General features: G+C 33.8%; 1 protein-coding gene across 3 annotated transcripts; it reads right to left on the reverse strand.

The window, feature by feature from the left end:
* Positions 1-1056: 1056 nt before the first annotated feature.
* Positions 1057-6646, reverse strand: LOC132614478 (peptidyl-prolyl cis-trans isomerase FKBP20-1). 3 transcript variants are annotated; one of them, XM_060328938.1, is made up of 7 exons: positions 6489-6552; positions 5446-5515; positions 4223-4356; positions 2515-2648; positions 2356-2435; positions 1590-1682; positions 1057-1461 (listed from the first exon to the last, which is right to left on the reverse strand). In XM_060328938.1, exons 3-7 carry the CDS (start codon positions 4329-4331, stop codon positions 1317-1319), a joined length of 561 nt encoding a protein of 186 aa, XP_060184921.1. In that variant the 5' UTR covers positions 4332-4356; positions 5446-5515; positions 6489-6552; the 3' UTR covers positions 1057-1316. The 3 variants fall into 3 exon arrangements, with proteins under 3 accessions (XP_060184921.1, XP_060184919.1, XP_060184920.1); XM_060328936.1 differs by lacking the exon at positions 5446-5515 and having other exon boundaries at positions 6489-6646; XM_060328937.1 differs by lacking the exon at positions 5446-5515 and having other exon boundaries at positions 4223-4352; positions 6489-6630.
* Between the last annotated feature and the right edge of the window lie 9485 nt (positions 6647-16131).

Raw genomic sequence — 16131 nt, forward strand, 5'->3', positions numbered from 1 at the left:
GCGGAGAGTGTGTGTGTATATATATATATATATCAGAATCCCAAGCTAAATTCTAAAAGCAAGTAGTAACTGACTAACATCCCAAAAATGCAATGCTAACCACCAGATAGAATAGTATAGTCAACTTCGTTCATTTAATTAGGATTTTTCTGACAAGAATATAGTTACCAAGAATTACAGTATAATAGGATAAGGGAACAACAGTATGTTCAATCTTTGAATGGCTGCAAATTTACAGCATTAATCGATATGAATACTTAGTAAAAGAAACACGAATTAGAGGTACAAAAGCTATTTTATTACGATGTTATGCACTATGATGACAGGGTAAAACAAATGTGTTTACATGATTAGTGTGAATTATACACTATAATAAATGAATAGACTAAAATGTTCATTATTTAGTAAAATAGTACTACTTGTAACTGATTTTTCTTTTGTCAATTCAACCACTGTATATATAATCAAAATTCATAAAACTATCAGGCTTTGAAAACCAACTCCCCAGCATACAATCAACCTACTAATGGGTAAATTTCTATGGTAAATATCAACAGATACCTTGATAAAAATGGTAACTAATTAACCGCTATAACATGTTCAGGGGCGAATGTAGCCTTTTGACGACTGCTTCCATAACATTCAATACACGGTGTGTGCGTGTGTATACATATGTAAAAACCTACTAAACTCTCAACTATTTCTATCAACAGCTTGTTTGGTTGTTTGTTACCTATTATGTATTGTACTATGTGTTTTTAGTTTAAATACAATGTTTGTTTTGATTATTAATTACTTAATTTTAATGTAACATATCGTTACGTAACAACGAAAAATCTCATTTTATATAACGACCGATTTGGCGCTCTCGCATCGTTACCTTATTTTTTTTCTCATTTTTATTACTATCTAATAATTCTATTTTATCATTTACCCTACCTTTTTATGGTAGCTCTATCCCATACCCTACTTTTTTATATAGGTTTATCATGTGAGATTATGTAACGATGAAAAACGATACAATCTATCCAAACATTGCAGTATTTAAACATCTGATGATTTAAGAGCCTTTAAAATATCAGTAATTTGCTTAAAATGTGCTCTGTACAAACGCTTAAAAAGGTTTATGAGCTACACTTCCAGCATAAAGTATAAGGCAAAATGATGTCAAAAACTTTTAACAATTCAAGAGCACAGAAATATCAAGCAAATGACAAAGCAGACGAGTTAGCATATTTAACACCATCAGGTATTCCTAGTTTGTCTACGAGTATATGCTACTAGTAGTGTATTAAGGAGTATAATACATGCCGATTTTACTTTGATTTGCCCTTTCCTTTTCCTTTCTTTGCTTCAAGTTTGGCTTGGATACGAGCAGCTGCTGCTGCCTTAGCTTCTTCTCTCTTCTTCTTTTCTTCCTCCTTGGCTGCAGCTGCTATTTCTCGTTGCTTCTTTAGCTCCCTGTTTAGAATCAGTGCCAATTGTTTTGTCGAAATCTTAATCAGTTGTTTTTTAATGATATTCATGAAGGCTCTTACAGAGAATAAAAGCACGATTTTGAAGCTAATAGAGAGAGAGAGATCACTTACTCCAGCCTAGCCCTTTCGTCTGAAACACTGCTGATGCTAGAACCTTTACGTGGTCTACAAGCCACCAGCTCCACTTCGAAAACAAGGGTTGCCCTGTATTAAGATGTTTCAAAAACAACAATTAGATTACCACTTCAAAAGAATAACTCCCCCCTACCAGCCCAAAACATTGATTATGTAGCTACCAATCAACGTCATGTTGCTTTTAACTGTTGGGAGGGCCGGAGGGACAAGGAAGTTGGTCTTTAATGACTTGATGAGATGGAAATGCCAAAATGATGCCCAGGTGAGGCTGAAGTCAATCTACTATCCTAGACTGGTTAGAGCTAGCGATTCAGAAGAGGGGACTTTGTTTAGCATGGTTCAAAGTGGACCCATATCATTTTCCTAATATAGAAACATTATAGTTTTTTCTCCCCGGTTTTGAATAGAATATATATGAATGTTGGGATCAGGAGAAGGAGCTTGAATTCTCTTCTTCCGTTATACCCTCGTAATGAAGGAAAATCCAAGATTTAAACTTGATGGATTTAACTCTTAAAGTTCTTAGATATAAACTTATCATACTTCAAAAATTATGGATTGGAGTTTAATGTATATTCGATTTAGTGTTTTTTCACATATATATCTATGTTCCGTGTCAAAAAACACTAGGTTCATTTGAGCCCATAGTGTATAGCCTCTATCCATGCCTGACAGTACTATCAAACATTGTGTGACAAGACACACTTGCAACATGTTAAAAAAATTCCAGAGTTAACTTTACTCGGGGGGGATATCCGGTGGGGATCCAGCACTTCCATAGGCATATTCTGGCTTGCAGGTAATTACAGCTACTTCCCCAACCTGGAAGATCAAAAAGAAAAAAGTTGAACACTAATTCAAACTCAATGTACAACCACCACAAGTTAAAGAGCATATCGACCTTCATGGTTCTCAGTGCAACATCCCAAGCCTTAATAACAGAACCAGTGCCTATCTCAAAGGAGAAAATTGTATTGTCTTCACGGGTAGTATCAAATACTTCACCAGTATCAGCAAGAGTGCCTTCATAATGAACTGTTTTGTTACCGAAAAACAAAAGGAAAAGATTAATACATCGAATCTCAACCAAGTTGTAGTTCTTCCCAATACCACTAAAAAGAAATATACACTAGAAAGGAACTGAAAATGTGATAATGAAGATTGAGAGATTGCTGAAATAAGACAGATGGTACAGACAAATTGGTGATTATCAATATGGGGATCACAAAACAGAGTACTAAGCTTCAACTGAACCTCATCCCTGTTTTTTTTTCTTTTATATGTTTGCTAGAAGAGGAATAGAGGATTAATTCACATGGTAGTGATTATTCTAAAACAAAAAAAAAGTTTTCCATTATTCTTGAGCTCTTAGGCTGGACGCTGGGGGTACACTAGTAGACAGCAGTGCACAAGTCAATCCAGAAACAAATACCTGATTTTTTTAATCCAAAATGTTGATCGGTGTCTATTAATTTCAGTCACAACCATTGCGGCGTAAAGAAAATCTAGGAGCTTATGTATGTAAACATGTAATTTTCCAGATCAAAAGTGGAAGAACACACTTTGGGGACTTTTTAAGTTAAAAAAGGACCTTAAATTATGAGGTTATTTGTCAAAAATAACATTTATCCTGACAGTTACTCTTGTCAAAATCTACTAATTATCACACTCTTGAATAAGGGATGGAAGGATATTGTAGTATTTGAATTATCCGCAGGACTTCATGACAATGGATGAAGAGTAGCTGGAACTCTCAATTGAGGCCTAACTTATAGCAGTAACTGTATTAAACATACTAAAACTGACTTCAGAGGAATTATTGTTTCAAAATTTACACCTCTTATCAACTATCTCAAAGCTCCCGCTCAACCTTTCTTCTTTGCCATTAAACTGCATTCTTCAAGCAATGGCGAATCCAGGATTTTTACTAAGGGCATTCAAATATACAGATATAGACATACAAAGACAAGGGATTCAACATATACTATATATACATTAAAAATAACTTTAAACTTGTCTATGCAGTGTAAATTTTCGACGAAGGGGTTCGGTACCCTAGCTCCGCCCATGTCTTCAAGGATACTTTAAACATCAACATTTAAGATTTTGAATAGCTATACTTTCTCTATTTACTCCAATAAGCTAAGCAATGTGTTCACTTTCTTCTTTTGATGTTATAAGGAGTATCCTTGCCTTGCAAAAATGCAGTAACTACAAAACTCTCCTCTTGCAAATCATTGACAGCTGTACACCCACGAAGCAACGGAATAAACATCTTTTTTCTTTAGGTTCTATGATAGTGGAGTTTGGATTCTTTACAACAATGTTTGAGAGGTGATTATTAAGCATATCGATGAAGGAAAACACGATATGTATTTACAGTCTCAAACAGTATGGGTCAAGGATGTAATGGCATGAGGGCTATAGTTACACAGTAAAGGTTCATTATGCATTCAAGTGTCATCCTAATAACTATATCAGTAGCCCATTATAAGAGATATGCCAAAAAGAAAATGAGAATAGTGAATGCCAGAGAGACTGACAACACCCAACAGAAAGAATGTAAGCGTTTTATGTTATATGCCAAAAGCTAGCTATGTGACCCATACCATCAACAAGAGGAAGACTCTCCGAGGGAGCAATAGCATCAGGTTTGGACCGTCGAACAATTTTTTTCATAACACCTCCATCTCCAGTTAAATCAATTGCATCACCCATGTTAGACAACTTTTCAGCAACCTGGCTGGAAAAGAACATCAAGTCATGAGCAGAGGACGTTATTCACATTATTTAAGCCACTAACTGCTTAAACCACACACAACAAAAGAAAGAAGGAAATAAATGGGAATATTATCAGAAGGAAATAGTTAAAGAAACAACTGGGAGCGTTTCATAGTTCTTTTCTCATTAACTGCATTATGGGAGAATTTATCTTCATCAAAGATGTAGGTTTCACTAAACAGGCAAATCTTCTGAAACTGAACCGGCTTTAAAATCATTAACAGAAACTAGACCAGCATAATGAAGAATAGAAGGGCTAAAGAGAATCAATTACATTACACTTTATGTAACATTTAGGTTTGAGAATACCATTTTAATGGTAAATATTTCTCTTGCAAAGCCTATAAGAACTAACCTAATATTTTGAACAATAATTAGTCTTTCAGCATTTGTTTTCCCTTTATTAATTAAAAATTGAAAGTTCAGTAAAGAGACTTTCTTTTTGCTTTGTTGTTTGAATTTTTCAACTTAGATCATCGTTTCTGACCTCCTACTATCGTATCAGGAGAGGATACACACTGAGGTTTGTTGCATAGAACAGTCACCAATCTCAATCAGATAAATCAAAGAAACTCACACCCCTAGCAAATGACCACAGATAACCTATCAACGCGCACAAGGTCCATACAATAAAATGGACCGCTTTTCTGATAATCGATAAATCCCCGAGAGACCATTGTGCACGGTTCAAAACTCGCAGAGTATAAAGCCCGCCCCTCTACCCTTCTCCACCTAAATAACAAGCTTTTTTCCGCAATCACATGGACCTATTGTAACTCACACATCACATTAGATATCCCCCACTTCCACTGCTAGCCATATGAGTGAAGAGAATGGCAGTTCGCAACTCGAAAATGTTTATAAGATGAATATATTAATCAAAATAATTAGAATTTATTACTACTAGCAGCTACCGGTATATTGAAATTTCATTCTCTTCTGATACATGGAAAATCTGGAAGAGTTTTGCCAGCTAAAATTCACCAAGCATCCCATAGGCCTTACTTTGTTAAAAAGTTAAAACATAATTTGGAGTGTGAATTATGTTTACCTGTCCTGTATGGTTTGCAAGCTATTGCACAGGAGCTGGGTTTACCCTGAGCGCAACCCAAGGGTAGCGGCTGCGGGTTACCATGTCATCAAAAAAAAAAAAAAAATCGGAGTGTGAATTTGAGCTATCCAGAGCATCAAGCGACTTGCACAAAATGTCCTACTAAAAAACCTTTTCCTTTTTCAATCTCCTAATAAACTCACTTCCGCAAACTGTACACTCAATATTTATTTACTCTGTAACGATAAAATTGATACATACACAAAAATAACTACTACACCTCAATCCCAAACTGGTTAAGGTCGGCTATATGCATTCTGATCTAAAGACAACATTGATATGTTAAAAAAGTTGTTTTTAATACATAGACAATCCCTTAAACTAGCCAGCAAATTCCATTCAGACACTCGAACTAAGGCTTATTCCAATTGAGCACCTGAACACATAATAAAGTGTTTCTATTAGACACTTTCAGCCCAAATTTTGAAAAAAACTTTTACGAGTGTTATCAAGCGTCCATTACATAGATAAATTAAACACTTAAATTATGTCACCTCCTTTAATTATATGCATTTGCCTCAATAAGCCGTAAAACCTCTGGCCCGTTCCGACTGAGGTTGATGTGTATACATAAAGGAGAACAAACGCTAAAAGCTCCTTTTTTTTTTTAATTTGAACCGAAAATATCTAACAGGAGCACTTTATCATGTGTTCAAGTACTCGCAATCGGAGCAAAGTCTTAAGAGGTTGTATATATGTATTAGGCCATTTTTAATAGAGAAATCAACTGTATCAAATTCTCGTACTAAAAAACGCAGATTAGTACAATATCAGAAGCAAAAGTTTTTGCTGCTAGTTAAAATTGCAATCAATTTAACAATTCGAATTATACCATTACAATATCATGCAAAAAAGGCGTTACGGGTTTTTGTAGAGGTTATTAGTTAAAAGGGGTATATGCATGGGCGATTCTGAAATATCACAGCGATTATCTGTTGGAGGGTCATTTAAACAAGGCTAGAAGACAAAATTAGGGAACTTACAGTTCAATTTGGCCGGATAAATAGTTCGCTAGGATTTAGTGCCGTGTGACGGCATAATAATCAATCGGAATTTTTGGGTTTCAAATTTGGTGTCTAGTTGCTTCTTGTCTAAGCTAAAGAGGAATATGGGCTTGTGATAGTGCACAGGATAGCCCATTTTTGGAACCATCATTTAAATTATAGCGTTAGTACATAAATATTTGCAAGTTTAGCATTTCAGGACCAACTTTAGGCATAGGCGATTCATTTAAATCGTAGCTGTGGTATATAAATATTTGCAAGTTTAGTCTTTTCAGGATCAGCTTTAGGCATACCGCGATTGAATTTACAAAATATCATGTATGAAGTTTGACAACAAACTTTCAGTATTTTTTTCATTCCGACATTCTCACGGAGTCTCACCTAAAGTTTGACTTGTCAAGACCAAATTTTTTATTTTTTTATCTGAAACTTCAAACATATGTATTTCAGAGTGAAAGTAGTTTTAACTATCAATCTTCGTCCCTATTAATATTCTCATGTCCTTGAACAGCATCCACTTAATTTAACCGAATTTTCATACTATAAAATTCAAAATCCTTAACTAATTACGGAAACAAAACTTTTAAAAAGGTGGTTGAGCCTTAAATAATACTGTGGATATAGAATAGACTCTGGGTTAACCAAATAAGTTGAGTAGGCGTAAGTTAAAGAGAACTTTTTTTGTCACGGAAAGTCTCTACGATTAGATCCCAACCCAACAAGGGTTAATCCCACTACAAATGAAAGAGTAGAGCACATTATCTTCATTCTACTTCCAATTAGATGTGTTACACATAGAATCTATAACAATCTTAGTAGAAAACAAAGGAGGAGTAAAAAGGTTGGTTCTTCGTTCCGTCCTTGACCTATGATATGATCAATGGCTTAATCTATCCACTGGACCACCGGAATTCTTAATTAAACCTTTACCCGCCGGATACTTCTCCTCGTAAGACAAAAAGTCAACCGCAGGAGCGAAAAGCCACTTGACTCTAAGTAGGCGTTTGGTCATACGTTTTCAAACCATGACTCTAAACCAGCGTTTGACATGCGTTTTCACTCATAGTTTCAAACCCCAAATCATCCAAAAAGGCATGATTTGGGGTTTGAAATCATGGTTTTAACTTTTTTAAATATAAAATTTAACCCATAAGTTTATATTTTGTAAAAAAAGACCCATAAGTTAGTAGATATTTTTATCAATTACCCTCATCAATCATTATATTAAATAGTAGTTACATTATTATTCATGTTAAATTTTCGTTTTTATTGAACTAAAGTTTGATTAATTGATGTTTTATTTTTTAAAAAAGTCTTCTAGTAGTGTACTAATTTTGTTATGAACTATGAGTTGCTCATTTGGTAAGATTGTATAAGAATTGAGAATGTTTTGATAGTTTTCACAATTTGTGGGTTTTTTATGTCTATAAGAGAAAATGCAACTAAAAATATCCAAATTACATGTCCAAACATGGTTTGATGTTTTCAAACCATGTCCAAACCCCCCTAAGGAGAGGAGCAAGAAAGCAATATCTTGGGGAATGGCCTCCACTCTACAAACCAAGTCTTTCTAACAAGGCACCAGCTAAAACAATCACCAAAGCATGTTTTGAAATTGATGAAATTCTTCCACTCTAGTTAAAGTTTTTTTCAAGCTCTGAAAATGAAAATATTTCGATAGAAAGCGCTTTACACCCCTTGGTAAACTTAGTCGGCACAATATAGATTAGTCAGGCTAATAATTGTGGGATACCTAGTAATTACATCGGAAACTAATTTAGTGCTAGAGGGTAGGTATTGTTCATTCTTAATTAGAGGTTTCAAATTTTAACTATGGATATAAAATCGTCTTTGTTAGGGAACATTTTACCACCTAATATAATACTTTTCGATGTGAATCTAAATTTAAGTGGACCAAATAAAATATCTAACTTAGTGGAAAACAAAAAATTCCAAAAGCCATAGATCAATTGGAAGCAGTACATAGTCAAGAGAGAATTACAAGAGGGTCGAATCTCAACCCAACTGGTGCATAATGTTCATAAACAGTCCTAGTCAAAGATGGAGTAATAGAGAATCAAAATTATGAGTTTGGATCCAACCAATTTGGTGACTCACATCCAACTCTTTTTGTCCAACAAAAAGCAACTCTAATGGGCCAGGGCTAAATAATAGCCCACCAACTCATTTATTAAGGATGTTACACAAACACATACTTATCTCCTTTAATCATTAGTTTTAGGTGCCTTTTAGCCATAAAAATTATTCATTTTTTTTTTATTTTTTTTTCACTTTTTTAACTTTTGAACGTTTGGCCATAAATATTCTGAATACAATTTGAAGTTGTATTTCGGAATACTAAAAACTCAAAAAACTTGTTTTTTTAAAAAAATTCACTTTTTTCACTTTTTTACAACTTTATTTCACCAAAAACTATAATTTCAAAAACTATGGTCAAACACAACTCCAACTCTAACTTCAAAAATTCCAAAAAAAAAAAAAAGAATTTATTTTTGGTATCTATGGCCAAACGCCTACTTAATTTATGTAATATATTTAACTAGAATAGAATTTAAGAAAAAATGAAGTTTTATGAAATTTGTGATCTAAAATAAGTCATAAGTGTTTGTGTAGTTGTAAATTATTTCATTAAGAGTAAAAAAAAATTTAAGATAAAATATTTCTAAATATCAAATTATATATTTTTTAAAATAAATTAAAAAGAAAAATATATTACATAAATTGAGATTGAGGGTTACATAAAGACAGTACTTTTCACGTGAACATATATATGGAGCCCACAAGACATTGCCCATGTGAACAAACGAGTCTAGTAACAGTAGAAAGTGTCTCGTGGATTTTTGGGATCTTAAAGTTCTTTGACATTTATAAATTTTAAAAATTCATCCACTTAATCGTAATCATTTTTAATCTTCGATAATATATACTCAGTGTGACAAATTTAGTGAAAAAATATATTTTGATTATACTTTATATTATATGCTCACTAAAATTTACAAAAAAAGAAAAATAAGATTATAGTTTGTTATGAGCTTTGTTGGAATGCTGTATGGTGTAGTACTACTCTTTTTCACCATGAGGATTAATGGCGTTTTCATTTAGCTTTAACTAGTTTGAACTTCCAAGTTATGAGTTGGTAATAAGTATACTTGACTACTGTAACATATTTCACTTGTCATGAATTTCATAAAAGAAAGAGTCCAAATTTACCTATTTGGTATACAAAATATCTTAATTTACCCTGTGTTACAATAATAATTGGGGTTATTCATACCATCATCGTTAATTGATCGTCTCTTATTATTCTTTTGACTTTGATGGATTTGTAGAATAAATAGGATGGAATACACGTGTACAAGTATTTATATTTCAAAAAAGACATTCAAATATACCCTAAAAGACTATGGTTTGAAAAAAATGACCTTTTATTATAATTTAGAGTAGAAATCTAGTAGAATCAAGATAAAATACGAGACAATTTATTAATGATAAGAGTGTAAATGAAGTGAGTGACATAAATATAAAGGCGGGTATCGAACACAAGAAAGAAATATAAAAAATATCATTTTTAAATAAGAACGAGTACTGTATGAAGAGAAGAACTAAATGTTGAGCCAAGAGAGCAAACCTTATTTATTGCAAAATTTGGCCCCCCCCTCATAGTCCATTCCTCTTGGAGGGATTTTTTTTTTTTTAATAAATCTTGGAGGGATTTCAATACATTGATCACTAGTCTTTAATGAATACAATGCATAAAGCATGAGTGAGAGTTGAGAGTTGCATGTGCTCTATTAAAATAGAACTTTCCAGTTTTGGTAAGTTTTATCTTGACCTTTTCCCATAAATCTTTTATACCAAAGTAACTTCTCAAAAGTCACATCTCATTTTATACATGAATAAGCTCATTCAGAAGTTGACGAGACACAAATGTATGCATGAAGATAACATGATAGCAATAAAAGCATCATGAATCAACATTTTGGCATAATTTCGAAGTGATTTTTGTTCATGTTTATGTTTGCTATTTTAACGAAAAGGACAGAGGTCAAATCAACTTTCATTATTAAGCTAAGATTAATAAAAGGGATATTGAAATTAGGATTAATTTGTAGGGGTTTGACACAGTCGAGTGATTGTTGGGAAAAAATAGTTAAGTTAGTCTCTTAGATTACTATAATTGAACATTGGCTCTTTGTTTTATTAAAGTTAGGCTAAATTCTATAAGGGCATTGTCTAAGTTTAGTAGGTTCCGCAACCTTTTGGTAAGCTTTGGAAGAATTTTTAAAAATGGTAAGGGATCGTTCGATAGCTGGTTAGGTATTTATGTATTGAAATCCTGCATATGTAATACTGGGTTTGGTAGCTAGTTATGTAGTGAGTTATTCCTGTATAAAATTAGTTTCATGTTTGGTTTGAAATTTAGAAAACCGCATAACTAATATATGTATATATGTTATGAGGGAATCTATGTATTATTTTATGCAGGACAAAGGTGAAATAGCTAATGCATGAATAACTAAACCCCGCATAACAATATATGTATAAAATAATATATAGATTCCTTCATAACTAATCCATATATTACTAATATCTGGATAATCCTAACCAGCTACCAAACTACCCCTAACAGTCTTATTCACTTATGTAGGATAGGTGCATAAAGTTGGACAAATCCAAGTACAACAACGAGAAAGTTATTATTGTAAATTGCATGTATCACACATAGTTGTACAGTTTAATTGTTTCGGATAAAACCTAACTCGAATAATATTGATCTCTTTATCTCAATTTATATAACTCTATTAACATTTAAGAAGAAAATCATTTTTTTAAAATTATTAATATGGCTTTTCAAACATTTTTTTTTTGTCGAAATACTTTTGGCTATAATAATGTACTATACTAATTATGTAAGTTCTAATTATTTTAGAAATCCATTCAAGTTTTAAGAGAACAATATTTATGAATTTTGAGAAACAACCAAATCCAAATTCAGATAGCCTATACCAACCAAAGAAAACATATTAAATGGTTCTAAATAATTAAATATCAATTACAACGTCTTAGGAAAAGAGACAGCAATCTGTAGTGAGTTGTAGGATTAGATAGTGTTAACATAATTGACATCAAATGGGGACCCTATATATTGCCAGTTCCTAAATAATGACTCACGAAGATATTCCAAAATGAGTTTGATGGCTATGACTAATTGCCAATGAGTCATGAGTTTTTATATTATTCGAAACAGTTTTTCTTTTTATAATATATTTTATTTATAGAAAAACTATTTGCGCAGCAACGTAAATTCGAGTTTTCTATTGTAGCTTGGGGCTACCAAAAGAGCATTGTAATTGGGATTTAGATGTATCGTTTTATTTTCTTTTACATAGTGGAAAACTCTTTTTGATATTATTTCGAGAGCGTAGACTTAACTGAACTTTGTTAAAATTTGCTTATATCGCTTTCTTCTTTCCTATTTTCTTTCTATGTGAGCGTGCCCTAATTTAGTCCGTACGTTTTAATAGTATATGTAGACATCAAATTTCTGAGATGTATTCACAAAGAGATCAAGTCATCAAGTACTGTCTTTATCAAATTGTCCGACATTCTTGGAGATCAAATGCGTCATCCTACGTTCAAGAAATACGCTACTAACGACCTTCGAATTGCAAATAAATTTTAATGAGAGAAGAACCAAGAATTAAACAGATCTTGTACCTGCAATATTCATCAATAAAATATCTATTTCTTTATATTTTGTTAGTAGTTGCAGTTTAGTTCCACATATCAAAAATTTATTGCAAACAATTTACGTAATTCGAGTTGAAAATAATAAATGCAGATAAACCTACTTGTATTTTAATATATTCTTTTTTCTTTTCTTGATTTTTTATTGTGTCATATTCCTAATAACTTATTTAATTACTAACCTATAAAAATATGGAGACAAAAGAGACAAAGAAGAGCAGGTGGGGTAAGTGAATAGGGTTAAAGGAAGGGTTGATGGGAAGAAGAATCAAGAATCCCCATGTGGTGATCTCGTGATCCTTTGTCAGCCAAACAGTAGCAGTGTATGTTATGTGAACCCAATTCTTACATTTCCCAATGCCATTACTTCTCCTTATAAGTAACTTAATTTTATTTGTTAGTATACAAAGTTTATTTTAGTAGCTAAGCAAATAATTTTTTTTTTCTTTTGTTATCTTTGTTTTGCAAATTTTTGGTTTTCCGTGTGATGTCCGTTATCTGTTTTAAAGGTCGGCTAATCCGGATTCGTACAGAAAAACTCCGCTTTAAAGAGTAAAGTGTTTCAGAAGTCGAATTCGAGACCTTTGACTCATAATGAAAGCAAATTTACCATTCCACCATAATATTTAGCAGTTATTTCTGCTACTCGTTATATAGGTATGATATTGACGTTATAAAGATTTTTTAAATTATAAATTTGATTTACTTTATAATAATATAATTAGGAATCTGATTTGAAAAAAGATATTAAAATTTTGAAAATATGTCCTTCTTAAACCACTTGTTGGTAAACTGTATTTTGAATCTGAATGCATATTGCATGTATCGTATTTGAATACCGATAAGGTTCGTGATAGGATTTGAGACTCTTTGTATATCTCTCTTGAATATGTAGATATACATGTACATGGAAAATAAAATCCATTCATTGTACCTATATATAAGAAAAACCCATTAATTCATTGCACCCGAAAATCACAAGATTCCTTTTTTAATTTTAAAAGAAAAAAATAAATAAAAGTAGTATCGAAAAACTTAAAAGCAAGAAACACGTAATAATTTTGCATTTAAATATCTTATAGTTTAAATGAAATATATATTTATTGGTCAAAAAAATTCAAAACAATAAATATTTTGATTTTTCATGATTCTTCCGCCAGAATAAAATATACTTGTTTGTACTTATCTATTTATACTTGGAAATACTTCTTAAAATAAACATATCGTGTAACTTCTTTTTACCATCTTTGAAGTGGAGCTTTGGCGTAACTGGTAAAGTTATTGTCATCTGATCAGGAAGTCACGGGTTCGAGCCGTACAAACAGGCTCTTGAACAAATTCAGGGAAAGATAGCATACAGTAGATCCCGGTCCCTAGACCCCGCATATAGCGGAAGTTTAGTGCACCAAACTCTCATTTTATTTCTTTTTTTACCATCTGAATACATCGTGTGAATGTACCTAAATATTTTGCAATCTCAAATTAGAGAGAATTGGTGTTTAACGGAGAAATAGTGGGCCTGAATTTCCATGTAATTGACTTAATATAAAACAAAAATTGAAAAGATAGACCAAAAAGATAAAAAAAAATTGGCCAGTGCAGAAAAGGGGAAGGTCAAAGTGGTCCCTTAATGGTCAAATCCCTGAAGAAATTCAGAGAAGAATATTTATTGGGCAAATGGCTCCGTGGAACATCGAGCCATTTACTTCTCCAGCTATTAGCCTTTGCTTCTAGATTTTTCAGAAATTTTTTTGTTCTTATTTACTTACATTTAATAGTGGTTTAATCTTAATTATTCATGTTTGAATTATTAAAACCGATAACAACAACAACATACCGATGTAGTCTCACAGGTGGAAATGGAAGGGATAGAATGTACGCAGACCTTACGCTATATTTGTAGGATAGTGAGACTGTTTCTGAAGGACCTAAAGGAATTTGAAAGATCACATTTGGTCACTATTCTTTCCACTTTTACAGTTAACGTCATCATCGTTATCGTTTTCCACCATCAACTATACTACTACTCAAAAGAACCATCCTAGTGCCCGTTTGGATTGGCTTATAAGTTGCTTATAAGCTGTTTTCAGCTTTTTTGAGTGTTTGACTCGCCATCTTAAAGTCATTTTGTGCTTAAAATAAGCTCAAAAAAATAATTGAGTCCATTTGACTAAACTTATCTAAAGCAGCTTATAAGCTGAAAACAGCTTATAAGCTAAAAAAATAAGTTAGACTACCCAACTTATTTTTTTAGCTTATAAGCTGTTTGCAGCTTATAGGCATAAGCCCATCCAAACAGGTTCTTAAATCACAATTACCGACTTCTCCAATCACCATAATTAGAGATCACCATTACTAGCTCATAAGCGCTATCATTTATGATCATTATCATCATCAATAGTTTTTAAAATTATGTTATTTTATTAAATCTTAAATTTTTAAATATTTAATATCAAAATTTTTAATCTCTTTCATGGTATCAGATACTAGGGTTTCTTTTCCTTCTCTTCCGCAGCCCTAATTCTCCGACGTCCTCTACCCACTTTTCCGACGTCTTCTTCTTCTTCTTCTTCTTCGATTTCCGTCCATTTTTCTTGCCTTCCATCAATGGCAGACACCAAGTTCCATCCTGCTTTGGCTGTCTCCAACATCAAGAATCACATCCCAATCATTCTTGAGATGGAAACGGATCATTATTCGGCTTGGGCCGAATTATTCAAACTTCATGCCCGGTCTCACCGTGTCCTTTCCCACATTCTGCCAACCGGAAAGGAGAAGGCTCCTACCACCGATGACGAAAAGGAGTTGTGGTCCACTTTGGATGCCACGGTACTTCAATGGGTATATGCAACCATCTCCACGGACTTATTGCATACAATCATCGAAGAAGACCTATCGGCAAAGGAGGCCTGGGATCGCCTCCGTAATCTTTTTCAAGACAACAAAAACTCCTGTGCCGTTGCTTTGGAACATGATTTCTCTCATGTCAAGATGCGGGATTTTCCAAACGCTTCGGCGTATTGCCAACGTCTCAAGACCTTGGCCGATCAACTTAAGAGTGTGGGGGCTCCGGTGACCGACAACCGCCTCGTTCTCCAACTGGTGGCTGGATTCCCAGAGGCATACAAGAATTTGGGTACCTACATCCGCCAAAGTAAGCCTATTCCACCATTCTCCGAAGCTCGGTCAAGTTTGTGCCTTGAGGAAAAGGCGTTGGCTGAAATGCATGGTGAGAACGACCAGAATTTTCAAGATGAGAAGGGTCATCAAAATCACGTTTGGAATTAGCCACCATAGCCGCGGGCGAGTCATCGTGCATTTCAGCCAACACCTTTTCCTCAAGGCACAAACTTGACCGAGCTTCGGAGAATGGTGGAAGAGGCGTACTTTGGCGGATGTAGGTACCCAAATTCTTGTATGCCTCTGGGAGTCCAGCCACCAGTTGGAGAACGAGGCGGTTGTCGGTCACCGGAGCCCCCACACTTTTAAGTTGATCGGCCAAGGTCTTGAGACGTTGGCAATACGCCGAAGCGTTTGGAAAATCTCGCATCTTGACATGAGAGAAATCATGTTCCAAAGCAACGGCACGGGAGTTTTTGTTGTCTTGAAAAAGATTATGGAGGCGATCCCAGGCCTCCTTTGCCGATAGGTCTTCTTCGATGATTGTATGCAATAAGCCCGTGGAGATGGTTGCATATACCCATTGAAGTACCGTGGCATCCAAAGTGGACCACAACTCCTTTTCGTCATCGGTGGTAGGAGCCTTCTCCTTTCCGGTTGGCAGAATGTGGGAAAGGACACGGTGAGACCGGGCATGAAGTTTGAATAATTCGGCCCAAGCCGAATAATGATA

The sequence above is a fragment of the Lycium barbarum genome, chromosome 10 (assembly GCF_019175385.1).
Source record: "Lycium barbarum isolate Lr01 chromosome 10, ASM1917538v2, whole genome shotgun sequence".
Classification (NCBI taxonomy): domain Eukaryota; kingdom Viridiplantae; phylum Streptophyta; class Magnoliopsida; order Solanales; family Solanaceae; genus Lycium; species Lycium barbarum.